Source organism: Macrobrachium nipponense, chromosome 5 (genome assembly GCF_015104395.2).
Source record: "Macrobrachium nipponense isolate FS-2020 chromosome 5, ASM1510439v2, whole genome shotgun sequence".
Lineage (NCBI taxonomy): Eukaryota > Metazoa > Arthropoda > Malacostraca > Decapoda > Palaemonidae > Macrobrachium > Macrobrachium nipponense.
This window is the reverse complement of record NC_061107.1, coordinates 79,550,390-79,564,954: the sequence shown is the minus strand read 5'-3', so window position 1 is coordinate 79,564,954 and position 14,565 is coordinate 79,550,390. Positions and strand designations below refer to the sequence as shown.

Sequence of the window (14,565 nt, the reverse complement as noted above, 5' to 3'; positions counted from 1 at the left end):
CAGTGCTGTTGTTAGCACGTCGCAGTTACTGCCAGAATGCCAGTGGTAACGCTGTGTGGGTTGTTTTAGTTGATGACATATAGACCTCGAAGCAGGTACAACGTACTCGAAACAATTGTTCTCGTTTGACTCAACTTGTATTTAAGCCATATTTTTGGGTAAGCAGACCGAAAAGTGACATTTTGACCCGTGAAATCTATTCTGCTTTGTTTCTGGACCAATCAAATGGTCGTTTTGGGGTTAGATAACTTGTGTTGGGCTAGGTAGTTGCGTATATTTTTTGGACCAGGCTTAGCTAGCTAGTGTACCTAGCTTAAGCTTTCGTAAGCTTTGTTGTATTACCGAAGCCCCTCGGTAGTATTGCCGTAGGTAACCAGATTTCAAGGATGGGATTTCTAGAAGCTTATGTACATCATTTGAAAATTCGTTATTTACCGGGGCGAAGAGGCTGCTGAGGTAGGCTAGTAAACTGAATTTGGGTTGGATAGATACCCTGACCCTGATTTGAAAATACTAGGAATTGGAATGATTCTACCTACTATATAGGCTAGCTAGCTAGCTAGAAGGCTAGGTGTAGCGAGGCTTTGCTACTTTGTTTAATTTTCCCCAAGCTCTCCCAGTATTAATATTTGAGAATAAAAGTAGTCTGTGCCTATAGGTATTTCATAACTAGCCTACAAGCAAAACCAGGAGTTACTGGTCTATAATCCAAAGTAGGCTATTAGGTAGGTACCTATTCTACCTAGTTGGGCTACCATAGCATAGCCTAATTCCCAGGTTCCAAGGCTGGGCCTAGGTAAATTATATGTTCACCCATAACAAAGATACTCTAGGTAGGTAGGTAGTAAGATTTTGGGTAAGAGGCTAGGTAGGCTTCTAGCCTATGATTTTTTAATTCATTATCAAATACATAGCCTACAAAATCCAAACACTTGAACCCTACCTAGGTACCTATTCCAACACATTATCCTGGGTTTTTCATGCATTTTTAACCATTAGTATTTTTTATTATTGATGCTTGTTGCGAATAATTCAATTTCATTTTTGCCCAGGCCTTTATAACATTTAGGTAAGGGGGACCTCGTAGGGAAACAGGTCTTTAAAAGAACTTTAGAAGGATCACTTACACAAACAGGAACAGTTTAAAATGCATAGCATAGAGTACAAGAAAAGCAATCACATAAACCCAGTATGTGGTTCATGTTCTTTAGGTATAAGATTCAGTCACAGAACACATTATAGCTAGGTATAGGACAAAGATGTCACATGTCAAAAGGTTCATCTTTCTACCTTCCTTAACCTAACCTAGGGTGCCAGGTCCTTCTTTATTCAGGGACCCATAACCCCCATGTCATCCTGACCTACAGGGCTATAAATCATGAAAGTGAATTGCAGAAATTCATCTCAATCTGAACTTCCGCAGTGTGACCTAACTGGCTTACGGCATATTCCTTACACCTTGCCTCAACTCAATAATTAAATAAGTAAGACATCTTTTACAGTGAAAGGGGTTACAGCACTTCCAGATGGTTAAAGATGAGTTTTATGTGTGACTTTGAAGGAAATTAATAAAATTATTGCCTTTACTATTAGCAAAACTTACACATGAGGTAGCCATGGTGAAACTGAATGTGTATGTTGGATGTTTAACACTGGCTGGGGTTAGAAAATTTCCAGGTAAGGCATTCTCTCAGTTATTAGTGGCCTTAGTTATTGGCGATCTGGTTTTATGGCACTTGTCTAGCACTGAAATGCACTGATTTCCAGTTATCAGCACCTATAATAGGTGCCATTAACCGGTTATTGGTGTCAAAATCTGGTAAATCACCAATATTTGGTTATCAGCAATTTAGTAGTGGGCTGGAGAGTGGTTTATAGAGGAAGAGGGGTGCCTTTATATCAGCCTTTTTCTCGGAAACATTTCCCCGCATTACTTGTGGAAAATTCGCCTATTTTTCTATGAGAAATATCCACAAATTCTTTTTTTTTTTTTTATCAATTTTCTCATAAAATGCACTTTTTGTGGTAAAACTTTAAAAAAACCAAGTATAAAAATTTTTAGTGGCTTTTTCTTGAGTTTTATCTAACAAAATAGGAGGTTTTAAGCATTTTTATAGGGGTTCCAACTATTTGCGGGTTATAACTTTCACGGGGGAGTCTGGTACGCATCCCCCCGCAAATACGGGGGGACCACTGTATTCCCAACTTTTCAGGGCTTCCCTTTCCCTTTGTGCAGCAAGGTTGCAGGCAATATGTTTGAAAATCCCACCACAGTGGTAGTCTGTGGAACAAGACAGGCAGAAAGTTACCCTTTTTTATTTCGTAGTAGACATCTATCTGTGGACACTGGAACACAATTTTATTGGTATACGGATACATAGATTTGTTGAAAGAAACATAATGTAGTCACTGACATGCTTGGGGGTGAGCCTAGCCTTGTCTGAACAGTGGTCACTCCTTCCAGAGGTATTCAGGATGCAGACTGTTATGCAGTACTATAAGGAATCAATGCTCCCCCCAGCCCACCCATCCTCCACTCCATTCAACTTCTGGTACTGGCCAAATCTGTTGGACAGTGAATGTGACTTGTATTCTTGCTTTGGCATGGTTCCCAGATTTGATTCTGAGACTTCTGTTGGAATATCCCAGTTTTTCTGAGCCAGGAAAGTTACTTCATCAGCCTTACTTTTCTTGGATTTACAAGAACCTTAGTCTTCTCAATTTATGCAATTAGAGGATGTCAAGTGTTGCTTCATTAGTGGAAGTTTATCAACTGAAATTATTGCTAACACAGGGAAAGGCTCCTCCTCAAAGTTATACTAGTCAAAGTGGGCAAGTATTCTGCAGTTGAGGCAACAAGAATCATTAACCTACTCCAGTTCTCTATTCCATGAGCATTACATTTATCATTCTTTGATGAAACAAGGAAATTGTCTATAGTATCTACTATTATGGAGTCGGTCAATAATAGAATTCATGAGTTGAGATGAATATATGTCAGAACTTCTCAGAAACTCCTTGTAGATGTCTCAGACTTCCTTGACGGGACTTATCTCTGGTCTTGAAATATCTTTCTAGCAAAGATTAAAGACCTTTGGACTTGACTTCTCTCAAAGATTTAAGCTGTAATTCTGTTTCCCTGCTGTCTCTTCCTTCTGCCTTCCGAGTGAGTTGCTTGGTTTATCAAGTCAACTGACACATTCCAAGGAATGAGAGAGTACGTATTAGCATGTCATACATTGCAGACCATGTTGCATACACTGGTAACTTCCTTTAATCTTCAGGCTTCTTCAAAATTTTTTATTCTTTTTTTTTACCAGTTCAAGTGGGGAATGAAGAATATTTTGCATTATGCCTGGTTAGATAAGTGGAGGATTATCTTAAGAAAGAACACCAACTCTTTTATCTGTTTTTATCCATTGGAATGATTAGGTGGAAAATTATTAAGAAAGTTATTTAATTCTGTCTAAGGCATGTACAGTAATTTAAAAACCTTTTGGTAGATTATATGAATTTTTTCCATCCCAAGTGAAGGATAGGTACCATGCAATACAGGTTGTATTCACTTCTCTAGCTTTCAAAAGGTACCATGCAATATAGGTTGTATTCACTTCACTAGCTTTCAAAAGGTACCATGCAATATAGGTTGTATTCACTTCACTAGCTTTCAAAAGGTACCATGCAATATAGGTTGTATTCACTTCACTAGCTTTCAAAAGGTACCATGCAATACAGGTTGTATTCACTTCACTAGCTTTCAAAAATAAAAGGTACCATTGCAATATAGGAATTGTATTCACTTCACTAGCTTTCAAAAAGGTTTTTAACCATGCAATATAGGTTGTATTCACACTTCACTAGCTTTCAAAAGGTACCAGCAATACAGGTGTTATTCACTTCACTAGCTTTCAAAAGGTACCATGCAATATAGGTTGTATTCACTTCACTAGCTTTCAAAAGGTACCATGCAATACAGGTTGTATTCACTTCACTAGCTTTCAAGAGGAATATGGATTTAATTTGATGGTAAACATGGCTTCTTAGAGATCATATACCTTTGTGTGGGTTTTCTTAGAGTCCCAACTCATAAGTGGCTGGTCCTCTGATTAATTGGGTACTAAATTATTGCCAACCATTCAGTTTGAATACTAAATGTGTTAGAATGCATATAGTACTAAGTGGTATTAAAATATGTTTTATGTTTTGTATTCTTTGAATTGTTGATTAATTTTATATGTGGTTTATATTAATTAATTCTAATTTAATTGTACTTTTCAGAGAAATCTTCAAAGTGACAGAACTCATTCATCATGTCACAGCCAGTGCAACAAGTTGTTGGGGGTCAAGTTGTTCAAGGACAAATGGTTCAGGTTCAGGGTCAAGTGGTTTCTGGAACCCAGGTTGTGAACAGTGCAGGTGAATATTTTATCTGTATTTTTTACTATTTATAATCCAAAAGACTGGTACCTGTACGGCTTTAGATTTTGACAATGAAAATTGAAATTGCTCATTTAAATCAGTGATTTATTTATAAGTATAAACTGATCACAGATTATGAATTCACATTAATTATCTTTTTGATGTAAGTAACTTACCAAGTAATTACTACATACCAAACAATTTCTAAGTATCGGGGACTAAAATTTGAAAATTGTGGCAGCGATTCTTTTGGTTTGGTGTGGATAACTAGCTCCGCCACCTTCGGGGAAGAAGGAAAACAGCCCAGCAGAGAGCTCAATTTATTTCTGCTGGCTTCCAATGAAGGTTGTGAACATCGGCTAAATTTTTTGGATTTCATAGGCTTTACGGTTGTATATCAAGGATTTTGGTGGACTATTTTGGATTCTTGTGTAGCATTCCCATCCAGCAGTATCTGGATGACCTTTTGGGTTTTCTTTAATCACCTCCTGTTACTAGTGCTGTAGAGTCATCTTTATCACCTGTGTCATCAGCTGACGAAGAGGATCAAGTTCAAGAAAAAGTTTCTCCTTCATCTGCATATGCAGCTCTGCTGCGTTTCTTTCTTAGAAGTTTTCCGACATTCTTCACACCAGCATGACCATCTTCTCTGGCTTCTGCTTTCCAGATGAGCAGTTTGCCTTTAGATTCGGCTAAACTGCGTAAGATGGTTCTCTCTACTTCAGTTGAATGCTGGTTAGCAGGCAAGAGGGGACATGGAAAGGTTGCCTTTCTTTATCCTCCTGGGTGGATCTGCCTCTGCCCAGGGAGACTTTTTCAGCACTTTTTGAGTCCTCTCGTAGGTCAGCATTTGCAGTGTCCAATGTTATGTTTTCTTCCACCAAGGTCGACCACATGCTTAAGAACATTTTTAAACTGTTTGAAGTAATTAGTCTCTTGGATTGGGCAGTGGGCACCCTAGCTAAGAAAATGCAGGATCATCCTTCAGCTCATGCAGTCTCTCTTCAGACCTTTTTGCTGTACTTTCCTGTAGTATTAACAGAGCAATTAGAGACAGTTCCCGGGAATTGGCCTCTACCTTTGCGATGGGGATTTTAAAGAAACATGAATTTGGTGCTCTTATACCGTGAAAGGGGTGACTTCAGCCCAGAAGTCAGCACTTCTGTTCTACACCCTAGAAAGTGACTGCTTTTTTTCACAAGTGGTGGAGAGTGGAATAGCATCCGAGTTGCAGAAGAAGTCAACTCAAGACTTACTTTTTTCATAAGCCTATAAACACTCTTAAGGAGGTTTCTTCGTTCAGCACCAAGCCATCTTCTCCTTTACAGGATTTGCCCTTTCAAGGAGGCAGACAAAGGTCTCAGTCTAGGCCAAGTGTGAACGTCTGCTTCTCTTCCAAGTAGATTATAAAGTTTGCTGCTAAACCTCCCTCCAAGAAGTGAGGATGGTATTCCCTTTGCAACAGTAGGTGCCAGGCTTCTGCATTTTTGGGAGGAGTGGAGCAGAAGAAGAGCAGAGCAACAGGTGGTAGAAGTGCTCAAGAATGGTTATGCTATTTTCTTCTATGAAGATCCACCCTTAATCAAGAAACCCAATGCCTTGATGGCATACTCTGTAGGATCAAAGAAGTTTTTAGCCTACCAGAGGAACTGGCCACCCTTCTCCAAAAGAAGCAATACTAGAGAGAGTAATGAATCTATAATCAGAGGTATTTTACAACTGCCTCTTTGTGGTCCCAAAGTCTTCAGGAGGATGGAGATCAGTGTTAGATGTCAGCGCCTTGAATGTCTATGTTTTGAAAACAAAATTCAGGATGAAGACGATTCTCTCAATTCTTGCATCCATTTGCCAAGAGGACTGGATGGTCTCCATAGACATGCAAGACGTGTACTTCAATGCCCCCATACATTCAGACTTGAGGAAGTACCTCAGATTTGTCTTTTGGGACTAAGTTTACCAATTTCAAGCTCTATGCTTCAGCCTGACAATGGTCCCTCAAATGTTTACCCATGTTCTTCTCCTCTAGCAGGTTGACTCCATCACATGGGATTCAATATCACTCTTTATTTAGATGATTGACATCTTTGCTTTCCGACAAAAGAAAGTTGCACAGAGGGCCCTCAAAAGACCCTTCTTTTAGCACACTGACTTGGGACTTTGGATCAACTATTAGAATTTGCAAGTGGTTCCATCTCAACAGATAGTATATTTGGAAATGGCTTTGAATTCTATCTTTTTTAAGATTTTCCAGCCCCAAAGAGGGTTGAGTCATGTCTATGGATGATAGACAGATTTCTCTCCCTTCAGGACTGTTCAGCCAACGAGTGGATGATCCTCCTGGGGACACTGGCCTCCATCGAATAGTTTGTCTCTGTGAGGAAGCTCCTCATGAGAGTGTTTTAATTTTTTCTGTGAACCAGCTGGAACAGAAAGAAGTATTCGGACTCCTTTCTCTTTCAAATCGCTTAAGACATCAAGAAACACCAGCTTGGTGGAGATCCAAAGACAGGTTGCTAGAAGGGAAGTTGCTTTTCCCTCAAAACCCCAAGCTGAACTTCTATGCAGACATGTCCGATTTAGGCTGGGGAGCTCTTCTGGGATGACTACCTTTAAGTTTGCCACCCCGAAATAGTATGGCATCCTCAGTCCATTCATTATCTACTGTCAACTTGATCAGGATATGTTACCTGATTTTCATTTAATGACTTGAATTTTTATTTCACTAGTTGTTACAGGTTCAGCAACAGGATCTTTTTATTTAATAACAGGCTGCTACTAGATTTCTTGTGTCACTGGTGGGTTGTATGTACTTGTGTCTGGGACAGAACTTCTAGACCATTGACTTTATCAACCCAAGAAGATCATTGTTCCTGGAGTAAGGTCTTTTATCAGTCTTGACCTGTCTCTGAAAGGTGATTTTTTTTGAGATCTTAAATATCTATCTCAGCCTCTGAAACTATCTCTCTGATAGTATCTGCAAGATTGACTTGGTAAAACTCAGGAAAGTGCTTCCATATCTCAAGAACACAAGTATTTCATCCTGAAAAATATCTTTGGTCAGACCCAGCCATCTTTGATAATATTACCTCTTGTAGTATATTCTTTTGTTCCAACCTTAATATAAAATTTGTTCATGAACCTTACCTGCCAGATATATATATAGCTGTATTCTCTGAAGTCCGACAGAATTTCAAAACTCCCGGCACACGCAGTGGTCGGCCAGGTGGTAGTACCCATTCCCGCCACTGGGAGGCGGGCGTCAGGAATCATTCCCATTTTCTGTCAGATATTTTCTGTCGCCGGTGCAGCCAACAAGTGTTTTCTGCACCTCCGTCATTGGATTTTGGAACTCTTTTGGTCACTTGAGTATCCCGATTGATTTTTGGTTATTTGATTTGGATCGGTGGTTAGGCATACGCTAATTGTTGATTGGTTTTGAATTTGGCTTGATTTTTCCTTAAACTTAAGATGTCTGGATCTAGTTCGACTAGCGCCAGAGTATGTTGTGTGGAAGAATGCAAGGTGAGGCTACCGAAAACTTCGGTAGACCCTCATACAGTGTGCGCGAATTGTCGGAAACATGTTTGTATGTTTGATGAACGCTGCAATGAATGTGAGAGTATGTCTGATTCTGCGTGGAAGGCGTATGAATCATATGTGTGTAAAATAGAAAGAGATAGGGTAAGGAGGAGTGTAACGCCAGTTACACATCCAGTGGAATTTATCCCTCCTAAACCTGTGATGCCTTCGGGCCCTACATTAGTGTCTGTGGAGGGTAATACCCTATCGATGATTCTTGAATCTTTGCGTAGCCTGGAATCAAAAGTGCAAGCATTAGGTGTTAATAGTGCAGTGGTGTGTAGTGATAATGCTCCGAGTGTTGCGGAAGGGGGGTCGGACAACCGATCTGATGTTCCTTCGGCAAGACCTGGGGCTGCTTCCCAGGCTTCCAAAGTTCGTAAATGGATCTTGAAAGAGTGTTTTTCGTCATCAGAAACGTCCTCCCCTTGCAGCGGTTGGAGCTTTCGGAAGCGATCGCGCCCTTTGAAGAGGAAAAAGACGCTAGATGTCGCACAGGCGGCCGCCGCCTTTGATTCCTCAGAGGAGGACGCTGAACATCCGTTAGCCCCTTCTGTTTTGCGGTCGTCTCCAGAACAATTCGAAGACTCTCCACCGCAAAAGAGAGCAAAGGTGCAAGATGTCGCACAGGCGGCCGTTACCTTTGGTCTTAGGGAGAAGGACGCTTCACGTCCTTTCTCTTCTTCTGTGTTGCGATCGTCGCCGGAGAGGATGTCTTTTGACGACAATGCTTTTGAGCGCCCTGGTTGCGCTAAGGATATACCTGTGGCGGTCCATGTGAGAAGGAGGAGGGCTTCCCCTCGCCCCTCGTCTTCTCACAGGATCAGCCCTAAATCGAAGAAGATTGAGAATTTGCAACATCAAATTGCCGTATTGGTTGCAGAGAAAGAGGAAAAGTCACGTCACAGGAGGAAGGATGATAAGCTGCCAGTCAAGAGATCCAGGCAGTCTCCTTCTCCTTCTCATCGCCTCGCTCTTTCTCCTGTTACCTCGCCTTCGAGATTTCGTGCACGAAGGTCTGCAGAGCACGACGTTAAGGCGGCAGCGAGACTTGACACCAGGCCTGACGCTCGGCTCGACGCAGGGCGGGGCGCTCGGCTGGATGCCAAGCGTGACGCTCGGCAGGACGCTCAGCTTGACGCCAGGCATGGCGCGCAGCTGGACGCACGACGTAATGTTTCTTCAGACATTCGCCGAGATTCGGAGGATAGTAATGAATCTCAAGAAGGAAACTTGTCGGAGGAATTAACTGGAGAACAATCATCAACAGTATCTTCAGATTACCAGGTTTTGGTTCAATTGCTTAGAACCTCCTTTAAAGAGAAGTTTAAACCTGAAGCCCCGCAGTCGCCTCCTTCACAATTGCTATCGTCGAAGGCTATCAAGACTCCAGGATTGTAGAAAATGGCTACTTCATTATCAACAAAAAGGGCTTTTAGAAAATTCAGAATTGGATGGAGTCAAGGAAAGCCCGAAACAAGAACGCTTTCGCCCTATCCCCTTCAAGACTGACAGGCAAGGCAGGTCTTTGGTATGAGACAGGGGAGGAGATAGGTTTTAGAGCCCCCTCTTCGTCCCAAGGTGACTTCGCTACCTTGGTAGATGCACCGAAGAGATCCCTTTTGTCGACGACGAAAGTGCCCTGGACCCTTTCTGAAATGGACCATCATATGAAGGGACTCTTCCATACGATAGAAGTTTTCAACTTTTTGGATTGGTGTTTAGGGGTCTTGGATAACCGGTCGCGTAGTCCTGATTCGCTTAGCCTGGAGGAGCTGTCCAGCGTGCTTGCATGCATGGACAAGGCCGTCAGGGATGGTTTGGAGGAGTTGGCCTCGCACTTCTGCACTTTGATTTTGAAGAAGAGAGCGGCCTATTGTGGTTTTACTGCAAAGGCGGTCTCTATCTCTCAAAAGGCAGAATTGTTGTATGCGCCTCTTTCAAGCCATCTCTTTCCCCAGGCTATGGTCAAAGATCTGGCTGTCAGTCTACAAGAGAAGGCTACCCTAGACCTCCTAGCTCAGTCGGCAAAACGTACGGTTGTTTCTTCAACGTCTGCACGGACGCAACCTTTCAAGAAGCAGAAGCCCTTTCGAGGTGGAGTTTCCTCGAGAACATCTTCTCGAGGAAGTACACGTTCCAGAGGCAGAGTCTCGGCTAAGATCAGAGGAAAGAAATGAACCAGAGATCCTTCAGCCACCAGTAGGAGCCAGGCTTCGACTATTCTCAAAAGCTTGGATAGAGAGGAAGGCGGACAGCTGGTCGCTCAACGTCATCAAGCGGGGGTACAAGATTCCTTTCTTGAAACCTCCCCCACTGTGCACGACACCCAAGGATTTATCCCCTATTTACCATCAGGAGAAGCAACAAATCCTTTTCAATCTGCTTGAGCAGATGTTAGAAAAGAGAGTGGTGGAACAGGTCGTAGACCTGGAATCCCCAGGCTTCTACAACAGGATATTCCTGGTGCCGAAACAGTCGGGAGGTTGGCGACCAGTCTTAGATGTGAGCAGTCTGAATCGGTTCGTACAGAAGCAGAAATTCAAGATGGAGACACCTCAGTCAGTTTCTTGGGACCTTGAGACCAAACGAATTTGGATGGTTTCATTAGACCTTCAATGACGCGTATTTTCCACGTCCCCATCCATCCACAGTCGATGAAGTATCTTCGGTTTGTCCTAAAAGGGACAGTTTATCAATTCAGGGCGCTTTGCTTCGGATTGAGCACGGCCCCTATGGTCTTCACGACTTTAATGAAGAACGTGGCGAGGTGGCTTCATCTTGCAAATATCAGAGTCTCTATGTACCTGGACAACTGGCTCATTCGTGCCTCCACTCAAACGTGGTGTCTGAAGAATCTTCAAACAACTTTATCGTTGGTGAAGTCCCTGGGACTACTGGTGAATTTCAAAAAGTCACATCTGATTCCAACCAAATCCATCCTGTATCTGGGGATTCAGATGGATTCAGTGGCTTTTCGAGCTTTTCCGTCCCAGGAACGTCAGCAGCAATGTTTAGACAAAGTGTCAGCCTTCCTAAGGAAAGATTCGTGCTCGGTGAGGGAATGGATGAGCCTGCTGGGGACCATTTCCTCACTGGAGAAGTTTGTTTCCTTGGGGAGACTGCACCTCAGACCGCTACAATTTTTTCTCAAGGAAAATTGGAAAGAAAACAAGAATCTGGATATGATCTTAAAAATTTCAGGAGAGGTAAAACATCACTTAAAATGGTGGCTAGATCCAGTGAAGTTGTCGGAGGGCGCGTCTCTCAAGCTTCAGAGCCCCGACCTAGTGTTGTTCTCCGACGCGTCCACCACGGGGTGGGGAGCAACATTAGGGGGGGAAGAAGTGTCAGGCACCTTGAGAGGGGAACAGGTGTCCTGGCACATAAACCTAAAGGAAATGGCAGCCATCTTTTTAGCTCTCCAGTTTTTCCAAGAAAGTGTCTCTCATCGAATAGTCCAAGTCAACTCGGACAACACCACAGCTCTGGCGTACTTGAAGAAGCAGGGAGGAACACAGTCTCGGTCCCTTTTTGCCCTGGCAAAGGAGATCTTGCTGTGGGCAAGGGCACTGGACATCACGATCCTTACAAGGTTCGTAGCAGGAGTAGAGAACGTCCGGGCAGATCTCCTCAGCCGACGAGGTCAACTTCTGCCAACCGAGTGGACTCTGCATCAGGAGGTATGCCAAGAGCTGTGGGGGTTATGGGGACGTCCGCTAGTGGACATCTTTGCGATGTCCAGAACGAAGAGGCTTCCACTGTACTGGGACTGGATGGGGATGGACCTGTACGCCTTTCCCCCGTTCAAGATCTTAGGGGAAGTCATGAGAAAGTTTGCGGCGTCGGAAGGGACGAGAATGACTTTGATCGCCCCGTTCTGGCTGGCGAGAGACTGGTTCACAGAGGTCATGGCCTTCGTAGTAGACTTCCCGAGGACGCTTCCAGTAAGGACAGATCTACTCAGACAGCCCCACTTCGAGAGATACGACAGAAACCTCTCCGCTCTGAGTCTGATTGCATTCAGACTATCCAAAAGTTGGCCAGAGCGAGAGGCTTTTCTAGGTCAGTGGCGAAAGCTATCGCCAGTGCAAGAAGAGCTTCATCCAATGCAGTGTACCAATTGAAGTGGGCAGTCTTCAGGAGTTGGTGCAAGAAGAATGGCATTTCCTCCACCACAACCTCTGTGAGCCAGATTGCTTACTTCCTTTTATATCTGAGAAGGGATCTAAAACTTGCAGTCTCTACTATCAAGGGATATAGGAGTGTGCTTTCAGTTGTCTTTAGGCACAGAGGCCTGGACTTGGCGGACAACAGAGACCTTCACGATCTCTTGAGATCTTTTGAAACAACGAAGGTTCAACAACGCAGGTTGCCATCTTGGAACTTGGATGTAGTTCTGAAGTTCCTCATGTCCAGTCCATTCGAACCTATGCATACGCCTTCCCTGAAGGGTGTTACTAGAAAAGCTATCTTCCTGATTGCTCTGGCAACGGTGAAGAGAGTCAGCGAGGTGCAAGCGATTAGCAAATACGTGGGCTTTAAAGATTATAACGCGGTCTGTTCCTTGAGCCCAACGTTCCTGGCAAAAAATGAAAATCCGTCCAACCCTTGGCCTAGGACTTCGAAATTAAAGGGATGGCCGAAATCGTTGGGTGCGAGCCAGAGAGAGTTCTGTGCCCTGTCAGGGCTCTCAAATTCTACCTAAAGAAGACTAAGGATTGTAGAGGTCTTTCTGATAACTTGTGGTGTTCGGTAAGGAAGCCAAATTTACCAATGTCAAAGAATGCTTTGGCTTTTTTCTTGAGGGTCACCATCAAGGAAGCGCATTCATCCTGTCAAGACAGTGATATGAAAATGTTGAAGGTGAATGCGCATGAAGTGAGGGCTATTTCTACATCGGTAGCCTTCCAAAAGAACATGGCACTCAATGACATCTTGAATGCCACATTTTGGCGTAGTAATTCAGTGTTTGCCTCTCACTACCTTCGGGAGGTGAGGACTAGTACATACGAGAACTGTTACTCTTTGGGCCCATATGTCGCAGCAGACACTATATTGGGGACAGAGTAGCCCTCTTCCTATCATTTAGGAAATAATATGTTAGTTTGGACTTTTTAATTTTATTTCTTTTTATTTTTTATTTTTTATTTTTATTATGTTTATTTAGGTGTTTAGTTTATTGTGGTCTTGGGTCGGCCGCCTTAGGCGGACTTCCCTCCATTAGCCTTGGTTATACGAAGTTTAACCAGATAGGCTAGGTCAGGTGGTAATGTTTTTGCTTCGCCTTCATAGTAGGGTAAAATGTTTTTGTCACATTGTGGTCACGTCCCTGTTGACAAATCATCTGGAGCACACCAGCTACATAGGTCACGTCCTTGCTGGCACCTCCAGTGAAGCATTAACAGCATTCGGTGTCTAATCAACACCTATATGATCTGTCACATTGTGGTCACGCTCCCTGTGACAGTTCATTAGAGCGCACCAGCTACACAGGTCACGTCCTTGCTGGCACCTCTAGGAATGCATTACCCAAAAAATTGGAGGTCTATAATGTAGGATCTAGTTGCTTTGTGGTCACGCCCCCGTTGACAGATCCTCTAGAACTCAACAGCATCGCAGGTCACTACCTTGCTGGAGTCTCTAGTAAAGCAGAAGCAGACTTGGGTGATGGTACTCACGAAGTCAGCTATGCTAACAGGTAAGGAACCAAGATATCAATCATGTAAATGGAATTGTTTCCCAAAATCCGAGTCTGTCTCCCCCTTCCTCCAAAGGTGGGATTCAGCTATAAATATATCTGGCAGGTAAGGTTCATGAACAAAATGATATTGTTATGATACAATAAAGTTTGTTCATACTTACCTGGCAGATATATATAATCAAAGTGCCCACCCACCTCCCCTCAGGAGACAGTGGCACTAGAAAATCTGACAGAAAATGGAATGGTTCCTGACGCCCGCCTCCCAGCGGGCGGGAATGGGTACTACCACCTGCCGACCACTGCGTGTGCCGGGAGTTTTGAAATTCTGTCGGACTTATTCCGAGAATACAGCTATATATATTATTCTGCCAGGTAAGTTATTGAACAAAAAACTTGTTATTGTATCATAACAATATCATATTCATGCTGCTCCTCCCTTTTTCATGCTGTTTTGCCCACACTTGCCAGCTTTAAATGGTCCAGTTTTTTTTAGATAAGTTATGGTATTTTTGGGGAACAACTTCATTTCCTGTAATTTACATTATTCCATTATTTAGCCAGATCTGTGAGTCAACTAGTACTTTTATTTATAAGATTAAATTTGACAAATTTGTGAGGGAGGAACAACATTATGAATTTTTTCTATTGGTAAAATAAAATTTTTACAAATTTGTAAGGAAGAACAAGATAATGATTGTTTTCTGTATTTTTATATATGTAACTGACCTGGCAGTTATATACATAGCTATATTCTCTGACGTCATGACGTCAGAGAATATAGCGATGTATATAACTGCCAGGTAAGTATATTTAAAAATTTATCTTAAAATAAAAATGTCATTTTTATACATTCAACTTACCTG

The 14,565-nt window shown here is 42.7% G+C and overlaps 1 protein-coding gene across 2 annotated transcripts in view; it reads left to right on the top strand.

Annotated features, from left to right (window-relative positions):
• Positions 1–14,565, top strand: part of LOC135215451 (uncharacterized) — a 40,283-nt gene continuing 25,718 nt past the window's right edge. The window contains exons 1-2 of one of the 2 annotated variants that reach the window (XM_064250128.1): positions 1–158; positions 4,279–4,416. In XM_064250128.1, the coding sequence (XP_064106198.1) occupies positions 4,311–4,416 (106 nt within the window). In that variant the 5' untranslated portion in view covers positions 1–158; positions 4,279–4,310. Of the gene's footprint in view, positions 159–434; positions 457–4,278; positions 4,417–14,565 lie in introns of those variants that run through there. The other variant, XM_064250130.1, reaches the window with a different exon arrangement.